Raw genomic sequence first — 26,404 nt, 5'->3', positions numbered from 1 at the left:
GAACATAAAAATCGACACATACTCCATCTCCCCTTGGAAAAGTTACTATCCCCTCATTACTAATGTTCTCAAAGCAAAACAACAAGTAGGACTCTCTTTAGAGGTTTCCATTATTTCACTAGAGACCCCTGTTAGGAATGGAAGACAATCCCATGAGAACACATTCTGGTGAGAACAGAGAGTAAATGACCAATCCTGAAAATCAAACCTGCAATGTATTACTCAACCTTTAAGTTGAAATAATGAGATTTTACATGAATGTGCTCTTTGTTTTAAGATCATCTTCATAGCTCACCCTTCTCCCACCTTTGCCACTTCCTTTAAATGGCTTTGTGTTCCATAGCTTTTGAACCAGCATTCCATTTTTTGAGATAGTGCCTCCATAGAAGGGAAGCAAATGGAAATATTTTGTACCAGTTAGAAGTTTTAAGGTGGTTCTGAGGTGTGAATTTTAATACTTACATGTTCAAAAGGCTACGTGGTGTATTTATGCTTCTGCTATGTTGAAAAATTATGTATCTAAAATGTTTATTCTTTAGAATGGTAAGCTTTTAATAAGACACACTTAATACAATAAGGACTTTTCAGAAATAGGCTTCTAACAATATTTAAGGTATCAGATAAGAAAGCTGCATGGTAGGTGTATTTATAGGGCGCCCAGATGCCTTTGAAAAGTTTAAACTCTTCTGACAGAACACTTGGGAGTATGACCATACAGTTCTTTATGCAGACTAGATAGAGCTAAAACAGTTTTCTCCATCCATTATCCATAATACTGAGCTCTTACTTAGTAAGAAAGAAAGTTACCATTAATTTAACTTCATATTGGATTTTCATTAAATTATTATGAAGTAATGTGCCTATTAAAACTTCCCTTTCTTGTCCTCATGCTATTTCCAGTGCCTGTTTCTTTTGCCTTTATCTTTGGACTTAGGCCTAGGTGTCTGAACTTGTGTTTGTTCTTCCTTTGTTTCTGAGTAGCCATTCCTTTCCGATTTCGAGTCCTAGTGTTATTTGCATAGCCAACGCAACATATCACGGTGTTTGTGGGGAGGAATGAGACACACTTGACAGGTGTTACCCAGAGTGAATGGAATTAATTTACTTTTTCTTTAGATGTTGCTGGGTCAGAGAGCTACCAATATCCGGTAGAATTGCTGAATAATTTGTACAGGTTTTATCAGTGTTTCATCAGTGATGATAGTTAGTTCTGAATATGATACTAGCCAAGATTACATGGCCTCTCAGGACCATTTCGCCCAGTACAAAAATTATATCTCTTTTTAGTGAATTAGAGCATTAACTTAACATTTTGTGACTAATAATTAGTTGCCCCTGGGGTAGTTAAGTGTCCCCACTTTACAGACATGAAAACTAGGGCAAGAAATAATTAGATCAGCAGTTACTTCCCATCCTGTTCAAAAGGGACCTGGCCGCAGTGATTCACGCCCTTGCTGCTTCCCGTCTGGACTCCATCAGTGCAAAATACCTGGGCATGGAGCCATCAGTCTGTAGGACATTCCAGTTAATACAGAGAGCTGCAGCGCTCTTCTTCAGTAGCAACAGAAACCAGGAATGTATTCAGTCTACTCTCTTGCAATCTACACTTCCTTCCTACATGTTTCTGCAGTTGTGCCTAACGCTCAGTCCTTAATATGCTTGGTGGACCGGGTCCAGCACATCTCAGATCACTGAAAAGTTCTTCCTGTTTGTTAACAACTTGGCAGTTGACAGTCCTGCTTTGTGAGTGTTTTTATCAAAAAGCTGAAGCTTGTTTGCCCAGGAGCTAGAACTTGCTCACAGACCAGCCTGAGAGCATGGATCAGACTCACACAGTTAAGACCACAGAAGTTAAAGTATTACCATGAACGTCCTCAATTGCTTTTAAGAGTAGGGTGCACATAAAGGTTCCAAAGGTTCCCTTCTCTCATATAAACCTGCATATGTACCTGCATGTAGATTTCTAAACCTTCCCCAAAACCCCAAACCACAACAACAGAGCTCTTCCAAAATGAAATACACAGTTCCTTCCCCAGGGAAAGGATGAAAGAAAGAATGAAGCACTCATAGCAGATGTTACTCATGTCACTTAAAACAGCAGGAGAACATTCTCAGCTCCCAGTACAGGCAGCTGAAGCAAAGCAGAGCAGAAGCAGCATAGAACAGTCTCCAGAAGTTTTATGTAGCTTTATGTGTGTCCCTCTCTGGATGTCCAGTTTTAACATTGTAGTGTCCCAAGGTTGGCACTATTGAAACAAATCTTAAAGTTATTTCCTCATTTTTTAAGGGTTAAACTTTCCAAGGATCTCTTTATTGTAAAATGCTCCCAAAGATCTCAACATTTTAAAATGGCCTTTAAAATACCCTTGACCTGAGCTGGAGCAGAACCAAGCAAGGTCTAGGCTATTTCAAGAACTAAAAGACTTAACTGAGACCTTTAGTGCAGGCAGTAGCAGAGCTGGGATTCAAATACTGGATTTCTTCATTGGAAGGTCAGCTAGAGAAGACTGCTAACTAACCTGGACTGGGATTGTCTCCTTGTGGCAGAGGCCTTCTGGGCACCAGCTGGGAGGCAGATGGGTGCAGAAACAGCATCAGCCATAGATAGCATCAGTGGCACCACTACCTCCATATAGTGTTGTTTTGCCAAGGCCCCCAAAGTAGTTGAGTCTGTGTATCTCATATTGGTCCTAACAGTGAGCCTTCCATGACAGCAGGGGAGACCATGAATAATTTATTCTCTACAAGAAAACAGGGACAAAACTTTCAAACCTGCAGGTGAAGTTAGATTTTCAAGGATTGTTTTCTTCACAAAGAAAAGGCCTCAAAACATTTTTTTAAGTGAAATTGGAGATTAGCTCCAGCGTTTCTAGGTCCCCAAACTCTTAGAGTGAGGAGTGGAACATAGATGCTGGCTTTCTAGGCCCCAAAGGCCAGGAGCCAGCAGGGAATAACTTTGTCAGCTCTTCTTAAAAAGAAGCCTACCTGAAATCCAATTAGCAATCAAAGCTTTAGGCCAACATTTTCAAACTCAATGGCCTATTTCTGAGAGGGTGCTGAGCACCTCCAGGTGTAGCTAAGGCCAGTGCAAGATGCTGGTGCTGAGTACATCAGGAAATCAGGTCATAAATGCCTGAAGTTAGGAACAGCATAGGTGCTGAGCAGCCATAGCCTGGTTTAAGGTTTCAGCAAAACACTTTTGATGCCTAAATACAGGCGCCACATTCAATAATGTTTGCCCTAGCCCTTAGCAGGCAATCAGGTTGCTGTTGTCAGAGCAAATGCCTAGGAGCCAGGAGAGATGGATTCAGTTCTGAGGTCTGGTACTAACTTGCTTAACCATGCATCCTCGCCATCTCACGAGTGAGAATGATGATAATAATATGTGTGCCAGATACTAGGATCATAATTAATGCTTACATTTTGAGGGAACTAGATAGAGCTGTATGCATTGCAAGTATTAGTTCAAGTGCTCTTTCTCCTGAAGTTTTACTGTACTTTCTGTTTCAAATAGCTATATGGATATTAGCGTGCACCAACATGTGCACTGAGTATTTTTCCGTATCTTCCAAGATTTAAAAAATTAAGGCTTGTGTTCTGGAGATTTCTTTCCATAGAAGGGACAATTATTGTCTTTGCAAAGTTTCTTTTCAAATCGGGAGAAGTATGGTGGAGGCACTCATGCCTTAGCTCTTTAAGGACATACCTTTAACATATGTCTTCTACAAGTCTTTTGTTTCAATGTCAAACAAAGTTTAAACACCAAAAAAACCCCACCTTTGAATTCCCTTCCAGTGCTCCTTCCCTCCTGGGGATTGAGTGTTGTTAGACCATATTAGGTGTTCATGTGGTAATTCTTTTCTAAATAAGAAATTTCCAGGTTTGGAGCTTGTGAGTTCACCTGCCTTTGATTGGCCTGTTCAAATGTAAACACTCCCTGTGGGTACTCCTTTAGTTCATGAATATTTATAGCACACTGCAAAGCCCACCAAGCCCCAAGTGCCAGAGTTTTCCAGGGACGGTTTTAATTTCACTAAATAGTGGTTAACAAAGGTGAGCTGAGTATTAATGGTTCATACTTGTCTCCACAGTCAACTTCTAGTTGTAATGTGGAACTTCCTACATTTTTTCCTGTAAATAAACGGGAAAGAATGTGTTCACAACATCTCTTGCATTCGCTGAGAGAACGCTCTGAAATTTCCAAAGAAATTTCTGGAGCATCTGAATCACAGTTATGGTTTTGTTTTTTCAGTTGCTTGAGTGATATTGATGAAATTACAGAATTAATTGACAAAGACAGTGTAGCAGTTAGGTGATGAATGTTGCCGTTAGCAAATCGTTTCAGTCTTGAAAAGAAATTCAGACTTAAGGAACAGCAAAATGGCAAAGGATTGAAAGCTAAGTATACTGTACAAAGTAAGTACTGAGTTACACCCACACAGTACTCATACAAAAATAAACAAAAATGTATATTCCTTCTCTTTCAAGGCGACTAGAGTCATACCTAAAGGTGTATGTGCTTGAGTATATGTCTGTATTTTGCCTACTTCTTCCTGTTTATGGTCTTGTATGCCTGTAGGGTTTTTTGTGGAACATAGTTATATATTTTTTTTAAAAATCAGTAGGAGCAAAAAAGGTTAACCCATCCTTTGAGTCTGCTGTCCTTACTGCCTTGCATGGTCAACATTAAATAGATTTTGCAGTATCAGGTAATATAGTACATCTCATAATCCTTATGACAGCAAAGACTTTGTCTGTCATGCAAATGTATTAAGTGAAGTTTGTTGTTTCCAGTCTGAAAGCAGCTTCAAACCATGGCAATCAGAAGATAAGCTCCACTGTTCCTTTGTTTTTGTAAGTGTTGACTCTGAAATGTATCAGTGATGTTACATGTCAATATCAGGATTTCTGATTGTTGTAGCAAATGGTAGGGTGAGGTGTGCAAGATTTCAGCCTAAAGAAGCTGGTGCAGAAAGGAAAATACACAGGCAGAAGAAGAAAGAGATGAAAGTCAGGAGTAGGAGAGAGATAGAAAGGAGAATATTGGGCAAGAAAGAAACAAGCTAGAAATATTAGTGCTTGGGAAGGCAAACGTGGTTGTTTTTTTTTCTGCTGACTGATACTGTTAATAACGATAAGGCACTTGAAAAAATAAATAATGATAATAATAAGGGGAAGTTCAGTTATTGCATAAAGGCCATTTTCTAACCTTAGTCCTTGTAGAAATGTATGAGAACATCAGGGAGTCCTGTTGTAGGTTGAGAGCAGGGAAAGCAGTAAATGTATTCCCTGACCCACAAATAATCATTAGAAATGGAATTCTGCCCTTTGCAGAAAATGAGGTTTTATCATCTGTGCCCTGAACATTTCAGCCTACACCTTGCCATTAGTCAGATCAGTTGGCTCATACACCTGGAGTAAGCAGAAGAAATAAGCACTCTGCTTGCATTTGAATAATTTCCTGGTAGATCAGTTCAGTTCTCCTAATTGTCCATCCATTAATTTCATGCTAATGTAGTTGATATCGATGACTGATTTTCTGTGCTAAACAGGAAGCACCTCTTCTTAATTCTAGGATGCATTCCTTCCTACAGCTGCCCTGCTGTTAGCTACCAGTAGCTGCCATTATATTATCTTTCATCTGGCCCAGAGCTGACAACAGATGGCCATCTCCGGGACTGCCATCAGTGTGACTTTATGAAGCATCCAGCTATGGTGTACTGAGGAGCTTCATGGCCAGTTTTGCAAATCTGCCTCCCTCCCCCCACCCTGCTGCTGGCCCCCCTCACTCCATCCTCATGAATAAGCTCCTCATTCCTGGCTCCACTCTCCACTGGTCCTGCAGTTTCCCAACAAGTGATGGCACATCATTATCACTGAAAGTTTGCCACTCAAGGTCTGTCCCCTCTTCCCCTCCACAGCCCTGGCAGAAGGTTGCTGTGGCCCCCTTATGCCCCAGCATCCTTACCCCTCCATGGTTTCGATGTACCAAAGCATAGGTAGAGGGGCTCGGTAGCAGCAAACCTGCCACCTCTTAGGATCTGTGGTCTGAACCCTACCTTCCTCCATCACAGAACTCAGCTCAGTAACCATGCATCTCCTCAAGCTCCAGCGATTTCGGAGGGAATGTTCTTAATGTTCCAGAAGACATTCTGCCGTACCAAGACTGAGTATATTAAGTGTGAAGGAAGCTAAAATATTGATTAGAGACCCAAAGTGCAGAAAACATCCTGATTCCATTGACATGTTAGATCATTTGGCAAGCTGTTTCAACTGGGTGGCTGCTGTGCATCTTGGAGAAAGATTTGTTTGCTCTTGACAGAGTTTTCTAAAGCAAGTACCTCCAGAGCTGAACCCATATTTTAAGAGAAATTCACATTTGTATCCTTTATTGTGATTCTTGCAGCAAGTCTACAGCTAGTAACAGTCTCTGCCCTCAAGCTATAAAGGAGTAAGGCTCCATTGTTGGAGAGAGAGCAGCCTTCTGTGTGAAAGGCTGAGATGCGGTAGGCAAGATGAATAGTGCTTAAAAGCAGCGCTTGCGGTGCTGTCATTTAGAACAGGAACACTAAGGATTTAAACGAAAGTGAAAGGCTTGGTAAATGAATCCTTTAAAACTGGCCACATTTTCAGCTGCCCAAAATAACAAGTTTTCTCCATTGATAGGTTCATGGAGTAGGAGGAAAGCTGGGAGGGGATGAATTCCCCTAGGGAGGAGGTGCAGATAGTTTGTGAAAACAAGGTGTGGTCAGTGATTCATAAAGAGAGACATCCAGGAAACTCCAGTAAACAGCAGTCTTGGCTCAAAAAGGGTGACTTTCCTTCTTTCTTTTATTTTTTCTTCTTCTTTTTATTTTTTTCTCTCTCTCTTTTTATTTTTCTCTTTTTTATCTCTCTTTTTTTTTTTTTAATGGATAAAAAAGAGCGTCATTATATTGCTCCATTCCATACATTAGTCAAAAAGACTCAGATACAGATGGCTTCTTAAGTGGAGCTGTTCATTACAAACCCCCAGCCAGGAAGAACATCTTTTAGGTTTAGTTTTTCTACCTGTTAGTGGGGTCAGGTTCACTGTGCTTTGATCAAACTGAGGCTGAAATACCATTTTGGATGGACAAAGAGTAGTTTTTTTTGCAGTCACTCATGTTTGGTTTTTTTTTAAGTTGAGCTTCCTTTGTGTTCAAAGCTGAAACTGAGTGTCCTCCACCCTGTTAACAAGGGAAGAGAGAAAGAGATGGTTCAGTTCTCATTAACCAATACTGCTGAGTTGCACACATTTCTACATGCAGCTTAAATTGTTTATCTGTATTGTTCTGGTCTCATTTTGCAGCAGAATCACTAGACACAAGCACTGATCATGGGTGTGTAAATCAGCTTGGGGATACTCTGTGTTAGTGGATACTCTGCTTACCCCTGGACTTTGTGTGTATAGAAGGGTGCTATGTAGTATAAAGAACCTGTGATGTTAAATATTAGTGGTGCATTTTGCTTTGCTTTGTGTTTGTAAAGGTGAAAGGTGATTGTGCAGGAAAATGGAACAGTATATTTGCTGTGAGACAGGCACTAAGAACTCACTCCCATGCTCAGTTATAATTCATGACTGTACTGGTGGGAAGCCCTTATCCCTCTGTGGAGTTAATGCATCTCTACTGTAGCCTGCTGAGAGCACCCTGTGTCCCCTCCCACCATCTGTGCACTCACTTGCGCTCTTTCTCTCTCTTTACTGTGAGATCTCTTGGTGTTAAAACTGTCAGACTACTACTGCCTGGTAAAGGTGGCTTTATGATGCGTATTAATGTTGAATTGTCATTTAAAGGATGAGAAGGTAGGAAAGGGATATATTACCATTTTTTTTAAGCTTTTGTTAGAAAACAGTGACGAGCAAATAGACGGAAAGGTAGATTTGTTACTTCAAACAGCAAACATCTTTGGACAGGGTACAGAAATTGCTGCAATGTAGAGTGAGAGCAAATGCATCTTTATTTCCAATCTAGGCATATTTTGCTGTTTCTTGGTCCAGTCGATCTCTGTTTCTCAGTGTCAAGATCTGAACCAGTGGCACTGTACAATGAATAACATTTATTTACCCATCAGCTGGCTTAGCTGACAACTATTTTATTTTCTACGAGTGGATCTCCTCTTTTAGCTGAACTCACTTGAAGGTTTCAAGTTAATTGCTTTTATGCTACCTGAGACTTGAAATTCATGTGACCAAGTGCTATAAGCTAGCACAATCTTACTTAGAAAAGGTAGTGTACAAAGATTTATTATTATTATTGCTGTAAGGCACTGTCAGAAAACTGGTGAGACTGTTTAGCTTCAAAAGAGCTGAACTGAGTTCACAGAGGTTTGAGATGATGTTTTATGAACCTGGCACCTTGCCGCAATATTAGACTCAGAATATGGTTAAAAGACCATGTACTTGACTGTCAAAGCAATATTAATTTGCTGCATTTCACTGAATGTAATCTTATGTAGTATCTTGTTTGTATTCCTTTAAAACTTATAAATCAAATCCAGACCTGAAATACCAGTATATGAACTTAACAGATGTGCTGCCATAAGGGACTGGCTAGGTTATAAACTGCAGAAATTATGTTTTTCTATTCAGATTCCTAGCTTATTCCAGGGGGATTTAGGAACCACAGAAGTAAGGTGGAAGGTCACGCATGAGGACGGTAGCACCCACCCAACTCTTGATGTTGGGTGTAATTGTCAGGAAATCCACCTCTAATCGTTTTGTTATTCAGTCATAGCATCCTGCCAAATCTCCCCAGCAAAAGTAGGGCTCCAGTAGCTCTGTGTCCAGGTTTTCTTAGGTGAAAGATCACTTTGAGATGACACAGCTGAGTAGTCAGGCTGAAATCCTAGTTGGTATTTTATTAATTTTGCAGCAAGATAAATCCTGAAATTCTGACAAACTCCATGACAGGTGAAATTCCTTCTTGCAGAATCTGCTCAGCAAGAGGCTGCTCATTTCGTTCTGTTCGGAGGCAGGCAACAGGAGGGCAGCTTTATAATCAGCCCTCAAAGGAGCCCTGGCCGCCCCAGAGCCTTGGACTGATTGAATAACTCCTGGGCCTCTTCCCCTAGGCCTCCATCAGCAGGGGTCCTGTGGAAAGCAATCTCCCGCAGACTGGCACTGAAGTGAGCTTTAAACTACTATTTTCTGCTCTCCAGAGGAGCCTGGAGTACTAAAAGATAGATGGACTGCAGATATTTTATGAGAAACTGTCAGAAGAAGAGCAGAGTAAATGTTTTTTTTTTCCTTCTTCTTTGAGTCACACACTGCATCACTGTAGAATTTTTCCCAGAATTTTTTACAGTGAAAGTTAGAAATTAATTGGTTGCTAACCTTAATTTTGCCCCCTTCCTCTCCTATTTCTTTTTTCCTTTCCCTCTTCTTCTTCTTGTCCTTTTTTTTTTCTTTTTTCTGTTTTTTTTTTTCTTAAATATTCACTCGGAGGCCCTTTGCTTAACCACAGTTGCAGAAAATCAGTACCATTTGCACTGAAATATTTATAATGACAGAATGAAAAATTGGATTCATTTTCTGGCCTGTAGCCGAACAGTCTGCAACTTTGCACAGCATTGTTTAGCATCTCTCATTCCTTCCTTTCATTGGGGTCGTTTTCAGACACACACGCACGCGCTGCCCATGCTTCAGAGGAATGCTTAGCAAAACACAGAGCCATTTTAATCTCAGCCTTGAGAAAACAACTTGTCTCTAACCTTGCCACCATTTGCAGGGGGAAGCAAAAGGGGTGGGATGGGGGGGAGAGGGGTGCATCGCTGGGAAGCGCGTAGAATCCTTTTTACAGGAGCAATTGTGGAGGATGACGTGCCATAATCTGTCCTCTACAGCAAAGCAGCATACGGCTGGAATTCAGCAAGTTGCTTTGGTATGTTGCAAGGGAGGCAGGGTCGGCTTAGCACTGGGCTGGGTAGCAGGATCTCTCTGCTAATCCCTGTTCTGCCGTCAGTTCCCTCAGTGGGCTTGGGTCACTCATTTGCCCATAAAGGGAGCGGTTGTCAAAGGTCCCTGTGAAGACAGACTGTGTCTGTAAAAATGCCCTGCGCTTGTTGTACCTCCGGAAGATAGAGGATGCTGGAACTGTACATATTTACTTCCCTTGCAGCAATGGTGTGAGGGTGAAGTGGTTGATGTGTGCAAAGTATTTTGAAAATGAAAGTGCAGATCCTCAGGCTCCAATTTGCATCCCCTGCCAGTATAAAAGGTACCTGAGTCAGACGCCAAGGATTCCCTCAGTATGCAGCAATTCCTGTTTATTTTGCTAGCTGGTTCTGTATCACTCCCTTTTGGTCTTCTAAGGCATGTCTCAGACTGATGAATTCCAGAGATTTTTAACTGAGACAATCCCTTGGGGGCTACTACAAGCTGGCATAAGTTTGGACAGCCTTGTGATTGCTTTAACGTGCACTGAGGACTATGATGCCCCAAGATTTGAATGTTCAGGTCACATGGATTTAGAAAAATATACAGTGGTTGTATAGGAATTAGTCTGAAAAAATACACAATTTAGCAGAGAATAAATCTCTGCAGACATTGGACTGTTGTGCAGAGATTAATAGAGAAATATAACTATGAAAAGTAGTGATTTCAATCACCCTTAGAAATTACTCTCTAGTGAGTTCTGTGAAGTGTCTTGACAATTGTGTTACTTTGTGGAAAAGCCCTGTGGCCAAAATGTTAATCCGTGATGCCTAAAAGGATGTACCTTGAGACCATATTGTGTCCCTGAAGGAAGTGGGTTGGGTGAAGGGCTTGGATTCTGCAAGGTGCTGAGAATCTCCTGAATATGTAGATGCCAGAAATCACCTGACAGGATTCAAAAATGTCATCTTGCTGAGTTCACCTGTGTTGAATTTACAACATAGCTCCATTGCTGATAGCAGGTGTCTGTGTATAGTACTAAATTCTGATCTCTGTTCCACATCACTCCTCTGAGCACAGATTTTTTATTTTGTTTCTTCTGTTTAGAGCTTCAAAATGTTGGCTCCCTCTCAGTGGTCCTAGGAGCACAGCCTGAGCAGGTGTGCCTATAAGCAGTAGGAAGGGACAGACATCTGCTGTAAGCATCAGTACAGCTCGGTTAACACTGCACAGGGTTCTGTGGTTTGTGAACAATGCATACTTTTTATCAATCAAAAGTTTCTTACCAACTTGCAGATTTGCCTTTTTACCGTGTTCCCCAAGATAGTTTGACAAGTCAGCCTGAAGTGATGAGCGTTCTGACACAAACTGTGTTGTGTCTTAGAAATTTTGCCTGCAGTTGTTTTACTGTAGTATAGCTTTGATTTGAAAAGAAACTTTCTACAAAGTCGTGTGTTTTAGGATATAAAACCAAACCAAACCAAAACAAAAAGTAAAAAAAATCCTTCCAATATTGTGCTGCATGTATAACAGAGATTTTCTGCTTAGCCCGTATTACTGTTTTCTGGCTTTCTTTTTTTTTTTTCTTCATTTATGTAAATGGAGAACTGTATAATTTTTGTAATTTTTAACAGTTGCTGAGAAGCAAAAATAACAGATACAAGAAATAATGTGCTCTTTAATTGCAAATATTAAATATTATTTTAAACGGACATTTTGAAGGCAGATTGCTCTGACAGTTTAATGACATTTTAAGGGAAAGCCATAGCCCCAGAGCAGGCTTTTTCAAATCCAAAAAGTGTTTGCTTGGTTGAGCTGACCAGAACATAAACATGCAGGTGTATGAAATGCCTTAAGATGCTGAAAAGATTTTCAGGGACATTAGACTGTAGACCACAGTGAAATGACAGTACAGATCTTGCTGGTGCTGATGGTACAGTGCAAAACTGTTAGTGAACATCAGGGACTGTAAACAAATGTAGCCTCCAAACAAATGTTTTATCTCAGCGTTGAAGACAGAACCTTTCTGGGAAAGCTGCTTTCTCTGAGGGCCTGAACCACTGGGTTGGCTTTGTTTTTCTGTTTGGACTGCCAGTCTGTTTACTGAAGTTCTTAGTTTGTAAATTTTGCCAAGGTAAAGTAACTGTGAGAGCTTTAAATTAGAGTAAGTGCCACTTCCGTGTGGCAAATTCCTTTGAGGACTGATTAGAAATTAGGCCTCCTGTTGCCTGCCCCTTTATGTGTGGCACTGTTGCTGTGGGTACTTGTTTATAGCTTACCTTTGAATTTATATAAGTATGCACTCTGGTATGATGAATTGCCCTCCAATAGCAAACATTCTGCTTTTTTTTCTTTTTTCTTTTTTTTTTTTTCTTTCCTGGGATCAAGCTAATACTTCACTTTAAAGAGGTATTTTAATTAGGTGGGGTTTATTGTAATGAATTAAAATTAACCTGGAGTAGCAAATTATATAAGACTGTGAGGGTTATAGATTAGCCTCACCATAGCTACAGCACATCTTTTTGTGAAAGAATTAAACTTCTGTATTTCAGGCACCTTGGTGCTAAACATAGACGGCAAACAAGTGTTCAGTGCTGTCTCCAGTTATTTTCCTCCTAAATGTGATTCTTTTTACTCGATCAGATTGCCACACTAAAAAGCAGTCCTAACAGGCAGCAAGGGGTGAAAGCAGCAGCTGCAGGAGGCTGGATCCCTTAGCAGTAGATAGCCTAGGAGACAGGAGTACCACAGCATCACAAGCCAAACCAGAGGTGAGGGGGGACATTTCTTCGACTGTCAGTGCAGGGTCAAGGCAGGATTTAATGACATGTCTGACTTGCAACGTGTCACTGGCCAGCTGTGTGACAGGAACCAGAATGACCAACCTCAAAGAATGACGTTTGGTAGGAAGATACTTCTTCTCTCACGGGGAGGAAAGAAAAAGGCTTAAAAGGATGCTTCTTTGTCTAGTACTTCTTGTTGGGGAGGAAGGGGGAAGTATTAAAATGTAGGAGTTCAACTTCACTGTCTTACCCCTTTTATAGCTTCTGAAAACAGGAGAAAGTGAGAGTAAAATTCCTCCCATTAGCTGTGGTCACATTCACACTTCTTTTACACAAATGCAAATTACAACAAAACAGAAGACAATAGAGAATCCAGACTTCTGCATTTTACAACCAACAACCACAATGACTTGAAATTTTATTGTCCTGGTACCACATGTCAGTAAATGCTCCAGATTTATCGATTTACAATGTGTGTCCTTACAAAATTTAGAGAAGTAGTGACTTTGTTATAAAGGAAAAAAATGCATTCTGGTCTCTATAAAAGTCACCTTTACAACATCAAGTTCCTTGAGCTGATAAGGAGAGAACTTAAATGAGGTTGCTATAAGAGCATAATGTTTCAACATAGCATTCTTACCTGCCTAAGGAGCTACCATCTATGAAGGGATTAAAATTGTTCTTACTTTCTTTTCCAACAAGTAGATTTGTAATTCACACACACTCCAAGCCTACCACATAAGCACTCTTCCAGTTCCTACTATTCTGTGTTTGAAGAGCTGTAGGAATAAGGACTGTAAGGTGTCCAAGATGGGCTGGCACAGTAGCCAGTTGTGAAGGAAGTCAGAGAGCAAAAGCTGCAGGAGCCTCTACTTATCAGCTTAGAAATCTCTAGGTGTTACCATCAAATCTGCTCAATCTGGCCTTCCTTGCAAACTGTCTTGAAGAAAAAAGATGTACCAGTGTCCAGCAGATTCTGGGGCATTCAGAAGAGGAGAGCTAGCAGAACTCCACAGTTTCTCTTTCCTATACTCTTTTAAATTGACATACCATGAATGAGGGGATGTATTTTCACTTGTGTTCCTGATTTTGGGATTCAAAGTGTGCCTCAGTCCACTTATACTTTGTCTTAATGGGATGTATGTATGCCTACTAGCTGGCTAACTACCAAGTATGATTGCCATGTACAAAAGCCAGGTTTGGTGGCTTTAAACTGGGCTGGTTCAGGATTTTCTTTTAGCTGAGTGAAGAAGGTGTTGGTTGCTTTGAGTTAATCTCTGGCTGATCCCTAACCTCCAGTGTGCTGAGTGATGTTGTACAAGGCCCCACGCACCGGCTGGCGATGTGCAGGAAATCCAAATTCCAGGCCATCCCTTTGTCACCTGATCAGCACAATACCCAACATTATGTCACAAGGTAGGGAGGTGAGCTCAGCAATCAATACAAGTGTGGGATGCATCTGTCCATATAATAGGAGTGCAGACAAGTTACAATGCTTTTCTTTCAGGCTGTATCAAGAAACTTGTAATTCCACTTGTAATTGTGTTCAAACAAATTGTTGTACATGCACCTGTGGAAAGCTAGAAAGGATCATTGTTTTAAAGGTTGTCCTTTGCATATACATCACAGCTCTGTGTGCTTCCTCATTTTAATTGGGTGACCTTTTGAATCCTATGGACAGGCACTTAAATTCTGGACCTGCCAGTTGGTTTAAGATTTGAGCTCAATTCGTGATCCAGTCTTTACAAGTAAATAAATAAATAAATTTTTTAAAAGATAAAAAATTGAGAAGAAGATCCACTTGCAAGGTCTGTTCTCACAACTTGTAGAAAACATCTGACCAAACAGATGTGTGTAAAATGTGGATGCATTTGTCAGTTTAATCTCTGAAAAGTCCTATCAGGATTCAGTGAGAATGAGAGAAACAGGAAGAGCAAGAAACGTGTAATGTTTCCAACACAACATTTCTGTGCAATTATCAATTTAAGCTTCCATTATTTGTGTCACTAATTACTGCACTGAGCTGTTAAATATTTAGTAGTAGTTTGTTTAATTGGGTTTGACCTGTAAAGGAATCTGTATATAGTGTAGCTCCAGTTCCAGGAGCCAGCTCCCAGCCAGGCAAATTTATATTCACGTAAGATTAACACGTATTGTCAGACAAGGGTTTTTGCTGTTTTGGGGTTTTTTTACCTCTCTCTCCCCCACAGATTTATTTGTCTTTAAGGTATCTAAAATTAGAGCACGAAGTAGGAATGCTGCTCATGGATGTAAAATGGGAGGGAGGTCAAACTAAAACTTGTTTACAAATGCTGTAGTTTAGAAAGCACCAGCATGATAAATTAAACATAACTAAGAAAAAAAAAAGTTAAAAGCAGAGCAACAACTAGCCCATGAACATGTGTGTCTGTAAAACACTGACTTAATCCCTGAATATCTTATTAGGCAGTATTGCCTATCAAAGCTTGTTGTTCCCCTGTTACTGTGTTGTACAATAGCTGCAGAAAAATCTGGATTTGTTCAGCTTTGAGTTCTACTTGCTCTTTGCCTGGCTGTGTCTGGCACAGTGAAGAGACTTTTGACTGTGGCCTCTGCAGAGGGTGTGCAAGAATCAATGAGCAATATTCACTTTGATTAAACTCTACAGGCCTGATTCTGTTCTTATTTGTCCCTATCTTGAACATCCTGATTTCAGAGGAGATTCTTTTAATTTATACCAGGGTAATCATAACCATATTCTGAAGTAATTAGACTTTTGATGTATTTCTCAGAAGTGCCTCCTTTTGCCTTTTTTGTTTAAGATTTTATTTCCACTTAAAGAGCAATTTTCTTACTGTGGAAGGATGCTTGTGTATTAATTTCAAACATTTGCAGTATCACAAAAGACTTGTTTTTCTGCAAACAAGACTTAGGCCTGGGTCCTGATCAGCAGTACAGCCCCTCTGCAGCATAAAAGAATAGGAAGGTTTCCCAGTTTCAATGAATTGCTGTGAACATGTCCTAGCTGTTGCCTTCTCTCCCTGTCACCATCATCATATTGTTTATGGGGGTAATACGTGCACCTTGTCCATGCAGGTAGGCACACCTTGCCTGAAACAGAAGAGGTTGTTGTAAGTTCATTGCATTTCAATAAACACCAAAGAGGGCAAGGGAGGCTTATGGAAGGCTCTTGCCTGACACCATAGGTTAAAACAGCCTTGGAGCTACTCTGATTTCTGTCAGAGGCCCCCTGCCAACACTTGTAATGAAGAAGGCACAAAGATGTTGAACACCTGTGTTTGTGTCTGTTCTCTTCCGGTGACAGTGATGAAAGTCTTATTTGCTACACCTAGGAATGTATGTCATGCTTTTCCATGTAACAAATCTGTGATATATGTGTTCACATATAATGATAAATCCAGAAAGGAATAATTTACATTTTACTAGTAACTTACTGCAAGTCTTGGAAGAAAAGTAGGTAGCAGAGATTTTGTTTGGTTTTGGGTTTGGTTTTAATTTTATGTTAGTATTCCTGAAAATACACTGTACAGTGTGAGATTTTATGAGTTGGTTTTCTCTGGCACAGCTGGAAATACATGAGTAGAAGAAGCAGAACACTGAGTGTTTTTACATAAATACAATAAAGAGTACAATCTGATTAGCAGTCATGCCATTTCAGAGACATTAATATAATATCAAATCACATAGCTTAGGTGAACTAATTTATATGAATAAATGCAATTCAGTGTAGACTTTCCTAAATTATCATTGTCAACAGTGGTCAATCATGACCTAAGATGACCATTTAATTGGCCATCATGTCTGAGAACAGACCTGATTCTCAAAAGGCTGGTAAACATCCACTCACTGCATATAAGTGGTATTTATGAGAACATAGAGTCTTTTGGGGTTTGACCCTTTCTTTCTTGTGGAAATAGCTCTGTTTTAGTTCAGATCAAATGTTTATTTCCTTGGGAATGTCAGGTTTCAGAGACTGTATTTTGTTAGGTCTATGCTGGTGATCAAGCTTGGCCTGGATGAAACTCCATGCCTACTTCAGTGTGTTAAAAAGTTGATTGGTACTCCTCCTGCCCTGCCAGCTGCACTGCATACTGGAGATGCTGGTGGCAGGGTCACCCTGCCTGGAATTTTTTCTGTTATGTTCAGAACTCCAAAGCCTCCATTTGGCTGCCTCCATTTCACCTATCAAAAACTATTAGACATCATCTCCTTTTCCAGCTCCCTAGTTCACTCAGGATAAGCGTGACCATTGTAATCAGAATATGTATTCTTTTTTTGTATCAGTAACATTTTCATTCCTGGGATGAAACACATCAGGAACATCTGTTAGTTCCAAGATCTCAAATGTAACAGTATAAGTTATGGTAGTTTGTATTTTATAACAGGAAGGGAGGGGCCTGGGATCATCTATTGATGAGCTTTAGCTGAAGTTGGTCTTTTTTTATTTCACCTATGTGAAAAATACAGAAATGTTTACAATCTGAGTGTTCATAGATGCTCTGTCAGTACAATTAAGCATAGAATGGACCTAGATAAGCCCCTAACCTTCAATTAATTCATTTGGTGGATGTGGACCATGGAAGTGGTTACCCTTACTGTGGAAACACAAATCCCACCTATACTAAATTTTTACCTGTATAGCAACTGGGCCTAAGAAGCCTATGTAACAGAATCTTCTTAATTGTTTGCAGCAGTGGTGGAGCCAGAGCCTTAATGTTTTGGGGCATTGAAATTAAGTTAACTGCTTTCAAATTCTTTTAAATGGCCCAGATATTCTACTGAAACCAGCTCCTGACTATGCAGATTTGGTTTCCTGTGTGATTTGGGGCTGGCTGAGAGCCTCTTTCTCTCCTGGGATGAACATCAGGAAAAAAAATCCTAACCCTGAGGTCTGTGAAGCTGTGAAATAGTCTCCCAAGAGGAGCATTGGAAGCTCTAATTAAAATTGGACTGGGCAAAACACTTGAAATTACTCTACAGGCAATAATCCAACACTGGCAAGATGGGTGGAGAAAACGCCCTAATGGGTCTTTTCCGTCTTTGGATTCTTTGAATTCTTGTTCTTCTCTTTTGTTATGCTATTTCACCTTTTTCTTTAATGGTGACACAGTGTCATCTAGAAAGTATTATAAGATGCTACTGTGAGCTGAGTAAGATGATGTTAAATGTCAAAAGAATATGCAACATTTCCTTTGCAGGTTCACAGTGATTACATGGAGACAAGAAAAAGAGAAACTGACTGTAAGCAAGCAAAATCAGTGCAGTATTTCTGATATGTAAGACAGTGGCAAATGCCTGCAATATACACGTTTATCATTTTAACATTACATTTCATATTCTCTGCCTATGAAGAATAACCACATTCCATGAAACCTACCAAAGGTGTGCAGAAGTATTTTACTGTAGCTGTGTACATCACTAAGATTGCTGGAGACATCTTCCATCCAAATGGTGCAAATATCCCCAAAGACCTAGACTAAATAATATGTTTTTACATCTTAATTTATAGTACGTATTTCATCTTGGCATCTCACAAATCTAAATATCTCATCAATTTAGTCTTGCATATAATCATATTACAGTTTACCAGAAAATAACCCTGCCACATTATAATGGGGCTCTGACAAGAAACTGTGCTGCAGTACTGAAGTAGCGCAAGTTTGAATAAAGGGTACAAAACCCAACCTTCCCTGAGATTTTTCTTATAGGTATGTCTCAATAAGGTTTTTTTATTTGTTCTTGGTGTTACCCTCTTCCCTCCTGTGTTCCACACCTTTCCATATGATGCAGTATGCAATGCAGAGCTTTCTGCAATGAGAGGTCTTACATCATGTCAGCTAGCAAAGCATCAGACTGAGGTTCTGGAAACCATGTTGACACTGAAGCTGCTTTTTTGTCTTTTCATTACCACTGCCCTTCAGGTATTGGTAGGCTTTCCTTTTCCACCAGCCTTTCTTTCTGGAAAAAAAGAAAGGTTCTGGAACAACAACCCTTTGGTTCTGGAAAAACCAACATCCTCTTGTTCCTGCAGACAGTTTGAAAAGTATGGTACAGGGTAAGAAGTTGGAATAAAAAGAAGGGAAGAGCAGCAGAAAATCTTGATTAGAAAGTATAATTTAATAGAACATGTATTGAACCAAATGTATTGATTAATGTGGAAGATATAGTACTTATATTGATTCAAACTAGAGATTTAGTACTAAAAGCTGTAAGCCAAAAAGCTGTTGCAGATTGCTACAAAAGTCAGTTTAATGCTGTCCTTGAGAATGCCTTCACAAAGAAATTCTTCTAATGTTTGAGGAGTAGGTAGAATGCGGTATATGTCAGTTTGATCCCGGAGGGTTTTATTTTGTACTCTAATAGCTGTTACGAGTCTACATTATATCCAAGGAGTAATTTTCCTTAGGGGTGCCCAGCTCGCTTTGTGTCAATATTCTAGCATTTTAAGTCACGTACAGTATATGCTTCTGGGAACAGTGCAGGAGCCAGCCAGACTCATAATGGTCTGCATTCATTAATAAAGGCAGAAGCTTCTGTCCCTCCATTGCCCACTACAGGGATGCCTCCCTGGTCTTCAGGGACCCGTACAGACACATTTAAAGAAAGCTTTATTTTGAGTGGGCAGGAGATGAAATGCAGGACTTGCAGGCATTTCCTAAGTCAGCTATATGCCCGAGCACAGGGGTGACCTTAATGGGTCAGAGAAGAATGCAGGTCAAAAGACTTATTATCCAGCCTGTTGGAAACCAATTGCTTTTGTTAAAAAAAAAAATAAAATAAAATAAGGTAGTGCTTAAAGGTTGATAGCAATGTAGGGTTCTGTTTTACAACCTGGAACTGTATTGTGGTGTGGTGGGGTGCATTCTTTCTGAATGCAAACAATACAAGACGATCTGTAATGTACACAGAAAAAGGTTTCCAGATAACTGATAACATGTAGGGTACCATCATTACTTAATCAGTGATGATTGATTACTTATGTTTGTGTTCTTGAACTAAGGAAAAAATAACATGCTGCTGTGGTACTGCTACCATCTGTTGAAATAATGTGTCTACATTTCATCTTTGTATTTCTTCACGTGTACCCTCTTTGCACTGTTTGTCAGGTACAACCATATCTTGTTTCATCGAGTCGCAAAAAAACAAGAATCACATTTAAAGTGAATGGAACTGCAGTTCACATTAAAGATTCTAATGAGCAATTGAGTCTGTGGTTATCTCTGGATATTTTCTTCTTTGTTAATTTGTGGACAGGAACTTTTTGCTAGCCAATACTTCCTATGTTCTGTCTGAAACACAAAGACATACAAAACGGCAAAAAGAATCATTACCTCTTTTGTCTCAAGCATTTCTGCAAAGAAACCTTTTTTTTTTTTTTTTTTTTTTCCCAGAGAAGATTCTTCCACTCAGTATTACAGTGAAATCTGTTCACATTTTTAACTCCTTAGCATCAACAATAGGGATATCTCAAAGGATTTTCATCCAGAAAAGTGGTGGCATATAATTTTATAGCAGTTCAAATAATGGTTGGGATTCTGGGGTCTGCTAACAAAACCAATTATCTCTAGGAACAGAGCAAATGCATTTTAGGAGTTTATTTTGCCTGTGAAATGTGTTGAATTCAGGTTTTCCCAAATGATACCAAAACTTGCTTTCCAAATAATACCGAGACAGAGAAATTGGTGATGTAGGGCAGTTTTCCTAGGTTGGTTTGTATCTAATGGGATAACAAATGCAGAGACACACAGACACTGTTCCTCCATTTTGTGCATGCAAAGCTTGTGCTCCTGTTTGTAAACTAGTTTCTCCTCATGAAATCGCAGCTCCTGGAAATGTTTGTGTTGCTATTGCTGAAGTCCAGGAAAGATGATGTTAAGAAAAAATATTTTTCCCTTCCCATGGCTAAGGAGGAAATTGAAATTTTTGCTTCGTAGGGAGACTACCTCATAATTAAACAGATGGGTTTATGTGCAATCAAATTTGGGGGAGGCAAAGTCAGCGAGCATATGATATCTCCTGTACTTAGTTAAATGACTTCTGTTTGGCAAGTGGATGTACTAATTGCTCTGAACTCAGGCAAACTAGTTGGAAGTTTCCAGAGGAGGTGTGTTTCAAGTTCCTGTAGTGTGTCTTTAGTGAAGGGCAGTGAGCTCTTTGAGCCACACAGGGGACCTCGACTGTAATATTGTGCTCTCCCTGGGTGTACTGTACTCCCGTGTCCCTGCCGTGTCCCTGCTGGCAGGAGCTCCAAATTCAGCTTTCCCTGCCTGCCTGAACCCCCACTGCCAGGGAGGCAGGGAGCTCACTGCACACAAGGCAAAGAGACGGTCAGAGTCAAGATCTGCTGTGTGGATAATGGAGGAGAATTTTTTGCCCTAAATTTTTAAACACAACACCCCTCATAAAAACAACAACAGTTCATAACTGGGATTAATGTTTGCAATTTTCAGTCACTTAGACATGGGGTCTCCAATAGATGGCTTATGGTGGAGTGGAATATGGCTCTCTGTGGGATTACAGAATTTTCCTCCTTTTCTTATCTCTCTCCTCCCATCCTTCGCCTGCGTGTCTTGTCAGTGTTATGTTTCTGCAGTGCTTCCACTTTGTGTTTTTTTGCCACTTAGCCAAACAGGTATTTTTCCCTAATTTATCATGTTTGGGGAGCCTTATTTACTTTGGAAACCATGTTTTGGCTTGACTATTTACTACAAGTATAGTTGTCTTTTTAAGGTCTAAATGGCTCAAAGCATTTCCTCATGTTTGTATCCTGCCCTGTCTCATTTTTCTTTGCAACATGTTTCTTTTTTTTCCTGTTAATCTTTAGAGAATATAATTTTGCACCAGGGCATTGGAGCTAGAGACACTGAGAGCAGTGGCAACTCAATCCTTATGCCATGTTTTATTTTGTCTCCTTTGTATTTGGACCTTTTAATTTTTTTGGACCTTTTTATTTTTTAATCAAAAATGGCTTTGCAGCCAGAGTTATGGCTACACTTCTAAAACACCTTTTGACTGCTTCATATGCAACTGTTCATCCAGCCCCAAACAAATTCCATATTTTTCTTTTTGTGAGAAGAAATAAAAAATGGGCATGACTGACATGCTTGCTCTCAAGAAACAAGAGACACCCCCCAAATACCACTCTGCAACCATAAGAACTGGTATATGACTCACCTACTCAGAAAAAACCACAATTTAGGCTGCCACCCCATATTTAACTTGTCCTGTTGTTTCTTGGTGCTACAGGGTCTCCAGTAAGCCTGTGGTGTTATGCTGTATGTGCTGCAATAAATGGACACAACAGGATGACAAAAGGGTTGAGTGTCAGGCTTAACTCATAATTTCCTTGCTTTTGTGGTTTAAAGTCAGAGCCTATTACCTGTGACCAGCCAACATTTTAGTCTGCAGCTATTGTTACTGCAGCATTTCGAAATGATTTTATGGGAAGGATAAGAAGCTAGATGAAATCAAGTGGTAGAGTTTATTTTTTTAACACTCTCTGGCCTTGGAGAGTCTGGAATTCCTGCCATCAGCATTAAATCATTTTGAATTCACATCTGGAAATTGCATCTTTGAGTGTCACTGGGTCATTTTCCTTTAATCTTGAGAATGGCACTACATTAAAAATTCCTCAGTCTTACTGTAAGATCCTTTCCTTGCCAAATGTCCCATGAACTATTGTTTGTGTGCGTGCACAATTTAGGGAGAAAGAAGGAAGGGAGGGAGAACTATCAGGCTGGTCTGCAGTCACGCTGTATTTCACATTTGTTTCACCGAGGCTGTTTTTGTGTGCCTTTTCCTGGATGGCTTTGGAGGGTATGGTTCAGTAGATGTTCACTTCTTTGAAAATGATGACGGTCTTTTGGGAACAGGTTCATCCTGAAGTGCGTTAGTCTGAAGGGGTTTTAAGACAGATTAACCTAATAAAGCAGAGTGAAGGGACTGGACGTGCTGGGAGCAAATTACGGGATGTGACACCCCTGCCCTCTGGGTCACTGGCCCAAGTCTGGCCCAGATTACTAAGGGGAAAATTCATCACTGATCAGTGGCTGCCCTGTTGTCTGAGAAGTAGCATTCACAGACTTTTTCCAGCTATCTGTGCATCTGATGTACATTGTAGAAGACTTAACATGTATTGTATTGTCTCCTTGTTCTTAGCTCAATAGTTGTGAAGGATCTGAGCCACTGCAGGCATTGAAATAGCATCTCCATCCCTATAGAGGGTTGACTTGGTTAGAACAGCAGTAGGAAAGAGGGTAAAACTTGTGTTTGCTGCTGAATTTGGTGATTACTCATACAGGAAGGAGAATTTCAGACTCCAGAATTCACACTGTATCGGCTCGCATAAGGCACTGCATTCACTTGAGGAAAAATACCTGTGATTTTTGGTGACCAAAGGAAGGGCTGTGGCAGCCCCTTCTCTTTTCTCATCAGCCTTTGAGCTCTCTGCTAGGCACAGAATGACTCTTACCAGAATACACTGTGCTGTACTGTTGAGGGGGAAATAGGTTTTAATGCAATAAAACATTTGAAGTGGTGCCACAGTCTAGGAAGCACAGTCCAATTAGCATATTTTAGGTTTGTAGGCAGCAAGGTCTTTTATGACAAATAAATGCACTTTCATTTGCATAATGCATAAACCATGAGCCGTATGTAAGCAGACACCAGAGCTGCTGACCTGGTATGCCATTTCACTAGGGCAGGTCAGCCCAAACCTACCTAGAGAGAGCACTTTGCAGTTCTTGTACCACACAGAAAGACCACCAGTGTGAAGCAGCTGGGGAGAAGTCCTCTCTTTGATAAAAACACTTATTCCGGCTGCGTTAAAACAAGGAGAGGTTGGACATACTCTGGTTCCAGTCCATCGTTTTGTGAGCTCTGTTGGGAGAATTGTGTTGCATCTTTCTTTCACACAGAAATGCCTGTCCTGTGACTAAGCTGTTTCTTTTATTTTTGTTACAGAATCATACGATGACCCAGCACAGCAGTTAGTGCAAGGCCCGTCTCTTCCAGAGAATTCTTTGTGGCACAAACAAAAGGGAACACGTTTTACTCTTTGCACGAAACTTTCATTGTTAATGTATATTATTCAGAAACATTGTATTGTACCATAAACCTTGTATTATCGAAACTGTTGGATGTTCATGTGTTTGAACTTTTGAGCACCGAATAGACTTCCTGTATATAAAGTGTTGCACATGTATTATGTTGTCTGATACTAAAATGGTCTTATAAAGACAAGTGGACTTGGGCCCTATTCAAGAAAGATACAAATAATAATAATACTGTGTGAGGAGAAAAAAATAGCTTAAGAAAAAGTGTCGTTTTCAAGGAGGAGGGAGAAGGTAATAGCTATGTTCCATTACAGCTCTGTTTGGCCTTCCTTTCGTTTAAACTTCAGTCTAGAAATCTCTCTTTTGGTATACAAACGGATGAATCTAAGACTATTTTTTATTGCTGAAGATTCTTGCAAAAAATCTGAAGAGACTCTTTCTCACAGAGCAGGAACCCACAGTTGAATAAGGCCCGTATATATATTTGTAAGCCTTGCGATATGACAGATAGCATTACCATATATGCAATAGTTGTTATGTAGATTGTCAAAGGAATTTTTTTTCTGGATACCATTTGAAGCTTTGAGTGTTCAAGACTTTCCTTAATGATTTCACATGGCCAAATTCTTGAATCAGTTGAACTAACCTGTATGTTACTGTTATTAATGTTTACTCTGCGGTCTGAACCTGGAGATTACTGGAATTGTTTTCCAAAAGGAAATAAATTCAGTTTACCATTATGTGTGAGTGTGCTTGTGTCTCTACTTTTTCCTTTGAAAATAGCACTACTGTTACCACTCCTGCAGCACTTAAAGGACTGCCAAGATCTGGAATGCCATTGTATCAGGACCTACACACTGCTCAGTATGAGAAGGTCACTTTTCTTGGAGCATGGCATTTAACTAAATGTAATTGTAGAAACAGATCTTCTGGCCCACTGCAAAGCAATGTGTGTCTGAGGGTAGTACTCACTGTTTTCTGATTTTGTTAGTTTGTTTTATTTGACAGGCTGAGTAGTTTCATATGTGTACACTTGACACCTTGGTTGCCAGAGGAGTCACCACACATGTTCTGTGTATGCTTATCAGTGTATTTCAATGTGATATTATTTAGTGAGTTGAGTCTAGTAGAAACAAGCAGGAGCCACCACAAGCTCTGCCACCAGCACTGTTAACCTCACCTCCCTCACCCTCTCTTCTGACATGGATAGCAGAATTGGAGGTGGTGCACACTACAGGATGGTGCTCACAAGTTCTATGGCCCTGGGGGAACTGTCACAAGAACTCACAGCTTTGCTTGGGTCTGAACTGGCTCCTGACTGCCTGCAATTTCAAGAAGAAGAAAGAAGGGGATAAAAACTATCTTTGCCTACCAGTATCCCCCGCTACTCCAGCTCACCTGCAAAAGAGGACCAAAAAAACATTCTCCGGCTATTTTAGGATCTTACCCTATTTCTTGAATTGCTGGTTTTATCCCATGGAAACCAGTGTTGCTGGAATAGTGCAGTTACAGAACTGCACATCACAGCACTCCAAATGGCTGGAGCTGCTTGCCTATTGCTGTCAGGGTAGTTATAAAGTGTGATTTCCAGTTTGCTGAATGTCACATTTTGACTCTCCACAGAAAGAGGATGAAGAAGAAAGAAGTAAAGTCTGAAAGTCGTTGGTTACCACATATTCCAAGAAAAAATGTGTCATATCTAAAACTCCAGCCTTGAGAATACTGTGCGTATTTTGCCAAATACAAAAAAAAAAAAAAGAAATTCCCATTCCCATCTCATTTGTGCTGACAAAAGGATGAACACAGGCACGAGTACACAAGGCTTGTAAATGCCAGTTCTATTTATAAATCAGAAACTGTTCCCATTCTTATTAATATATTACTCATTGCAGCCAAATTAAATGTGATGATATGTTTTTTATTTTTGACAGATACCTTAAAGGATATAAGACAGCCTTCATGTGTGAAAGTGTGACATATTGGTTAAGACTGAAAATAACATGTTTCTAGTAGAATTCAAGTATAGAAGAAATATTACACCCTACTGTTTTTGTAAATGCCAGAGTGCCACTGAGTTGAGACAGATGGTAGCTGGGAAAAATGCAATCTTATAATCAAAAGCTAAAATATGTCAAAAATATGTTAGCAAGCAAAACATAGCATATTACCAGCGTCTCGTGTCATGACAGCTTTCAAAACATGTAAAGATGTTGAATTTCTAGATATGTAAATAAAGGACTAGTAAACAGAGCAGCAACAAATGTGATTAAGACTTTATGCATCGATTGTCCCTTTGGGTCGGTGCAGGGGAATAGAGGGGTCTTACTTACAGCCACAGGCAGCCCCAGGTGGCCTCTGAGAGCTGGCTGCTGTTACCAAGTGCTGGAATCCTCTTTTCTAAAGTAACAAGTTTCTCAGTGATACCTAAATAGCTGTTTAAATAGATTATGGAAGACATCCGAACTTCCCAATGAGAACTGAGTATTCCTTGGGGAATTACCACAGCATTTAGAAAAGTCAACAGGACTGGGAGATCACCTTGCCTGTTGGAAGAAGAGACATGGCTCCCTGTGTGCATTTCAGCTGTGGCATGCCTTTCTCTGTCCTGGGTCAGCAAAAGCTAAGAGGAACCCCTCCTCATGCCCTTAACCCAATGTGAAAGGATAAATCTA

At 40.1% G+C, this 26,404-nt stretch overlaps 1 protein-coding gene across 9 annotated transcripts in view; it reads left to right on the top strand.

The window, feature by feature from the left end:
* ZNF521 (zinc finger protein 521) overlaps positions 1 to 24,472 on the top strand; it is a 232,584-nt gene extending 208,112 nt beyond the window's left edge. For all 9 annotated transcript variants that reach the window (XM_051611336.1, XM_051611335.1, XM_051611333.1 and 6 more), the window contains one exon: positions 23,641 to 24,472. In XM_051611336.1, the coding sequence (XP_051467296.1) occupies positions 23,641 to 23,670 (30 nt within the window). In that variant the 3' untranslated portion in view covers positions 23,671 to 24,472. The remainder of the gene's footprint in view (positions 1 to 23,640) is intronic.
* Positions 24,473 to 26,404: the final 1,932 nt, after the last annotated feature.

Source organism: Apus apus, chromosome 2, assembly GCF_020740795.1.
Source record: "Apus apus isolate bApuApu2 chromosome 2, bApuApu2.pri.cur, whole genome shotgun sequence".
Lineage (NCBI taxonomy): Eukaryota > Metazoa > Chordata > Aves > Apodiformes > Apodidae > Apus > Apus apus.
Note: the sequence above shows the minus strand (reverse complement) of the source record. Positions and strands in the feature narration are given on the sequence as shown.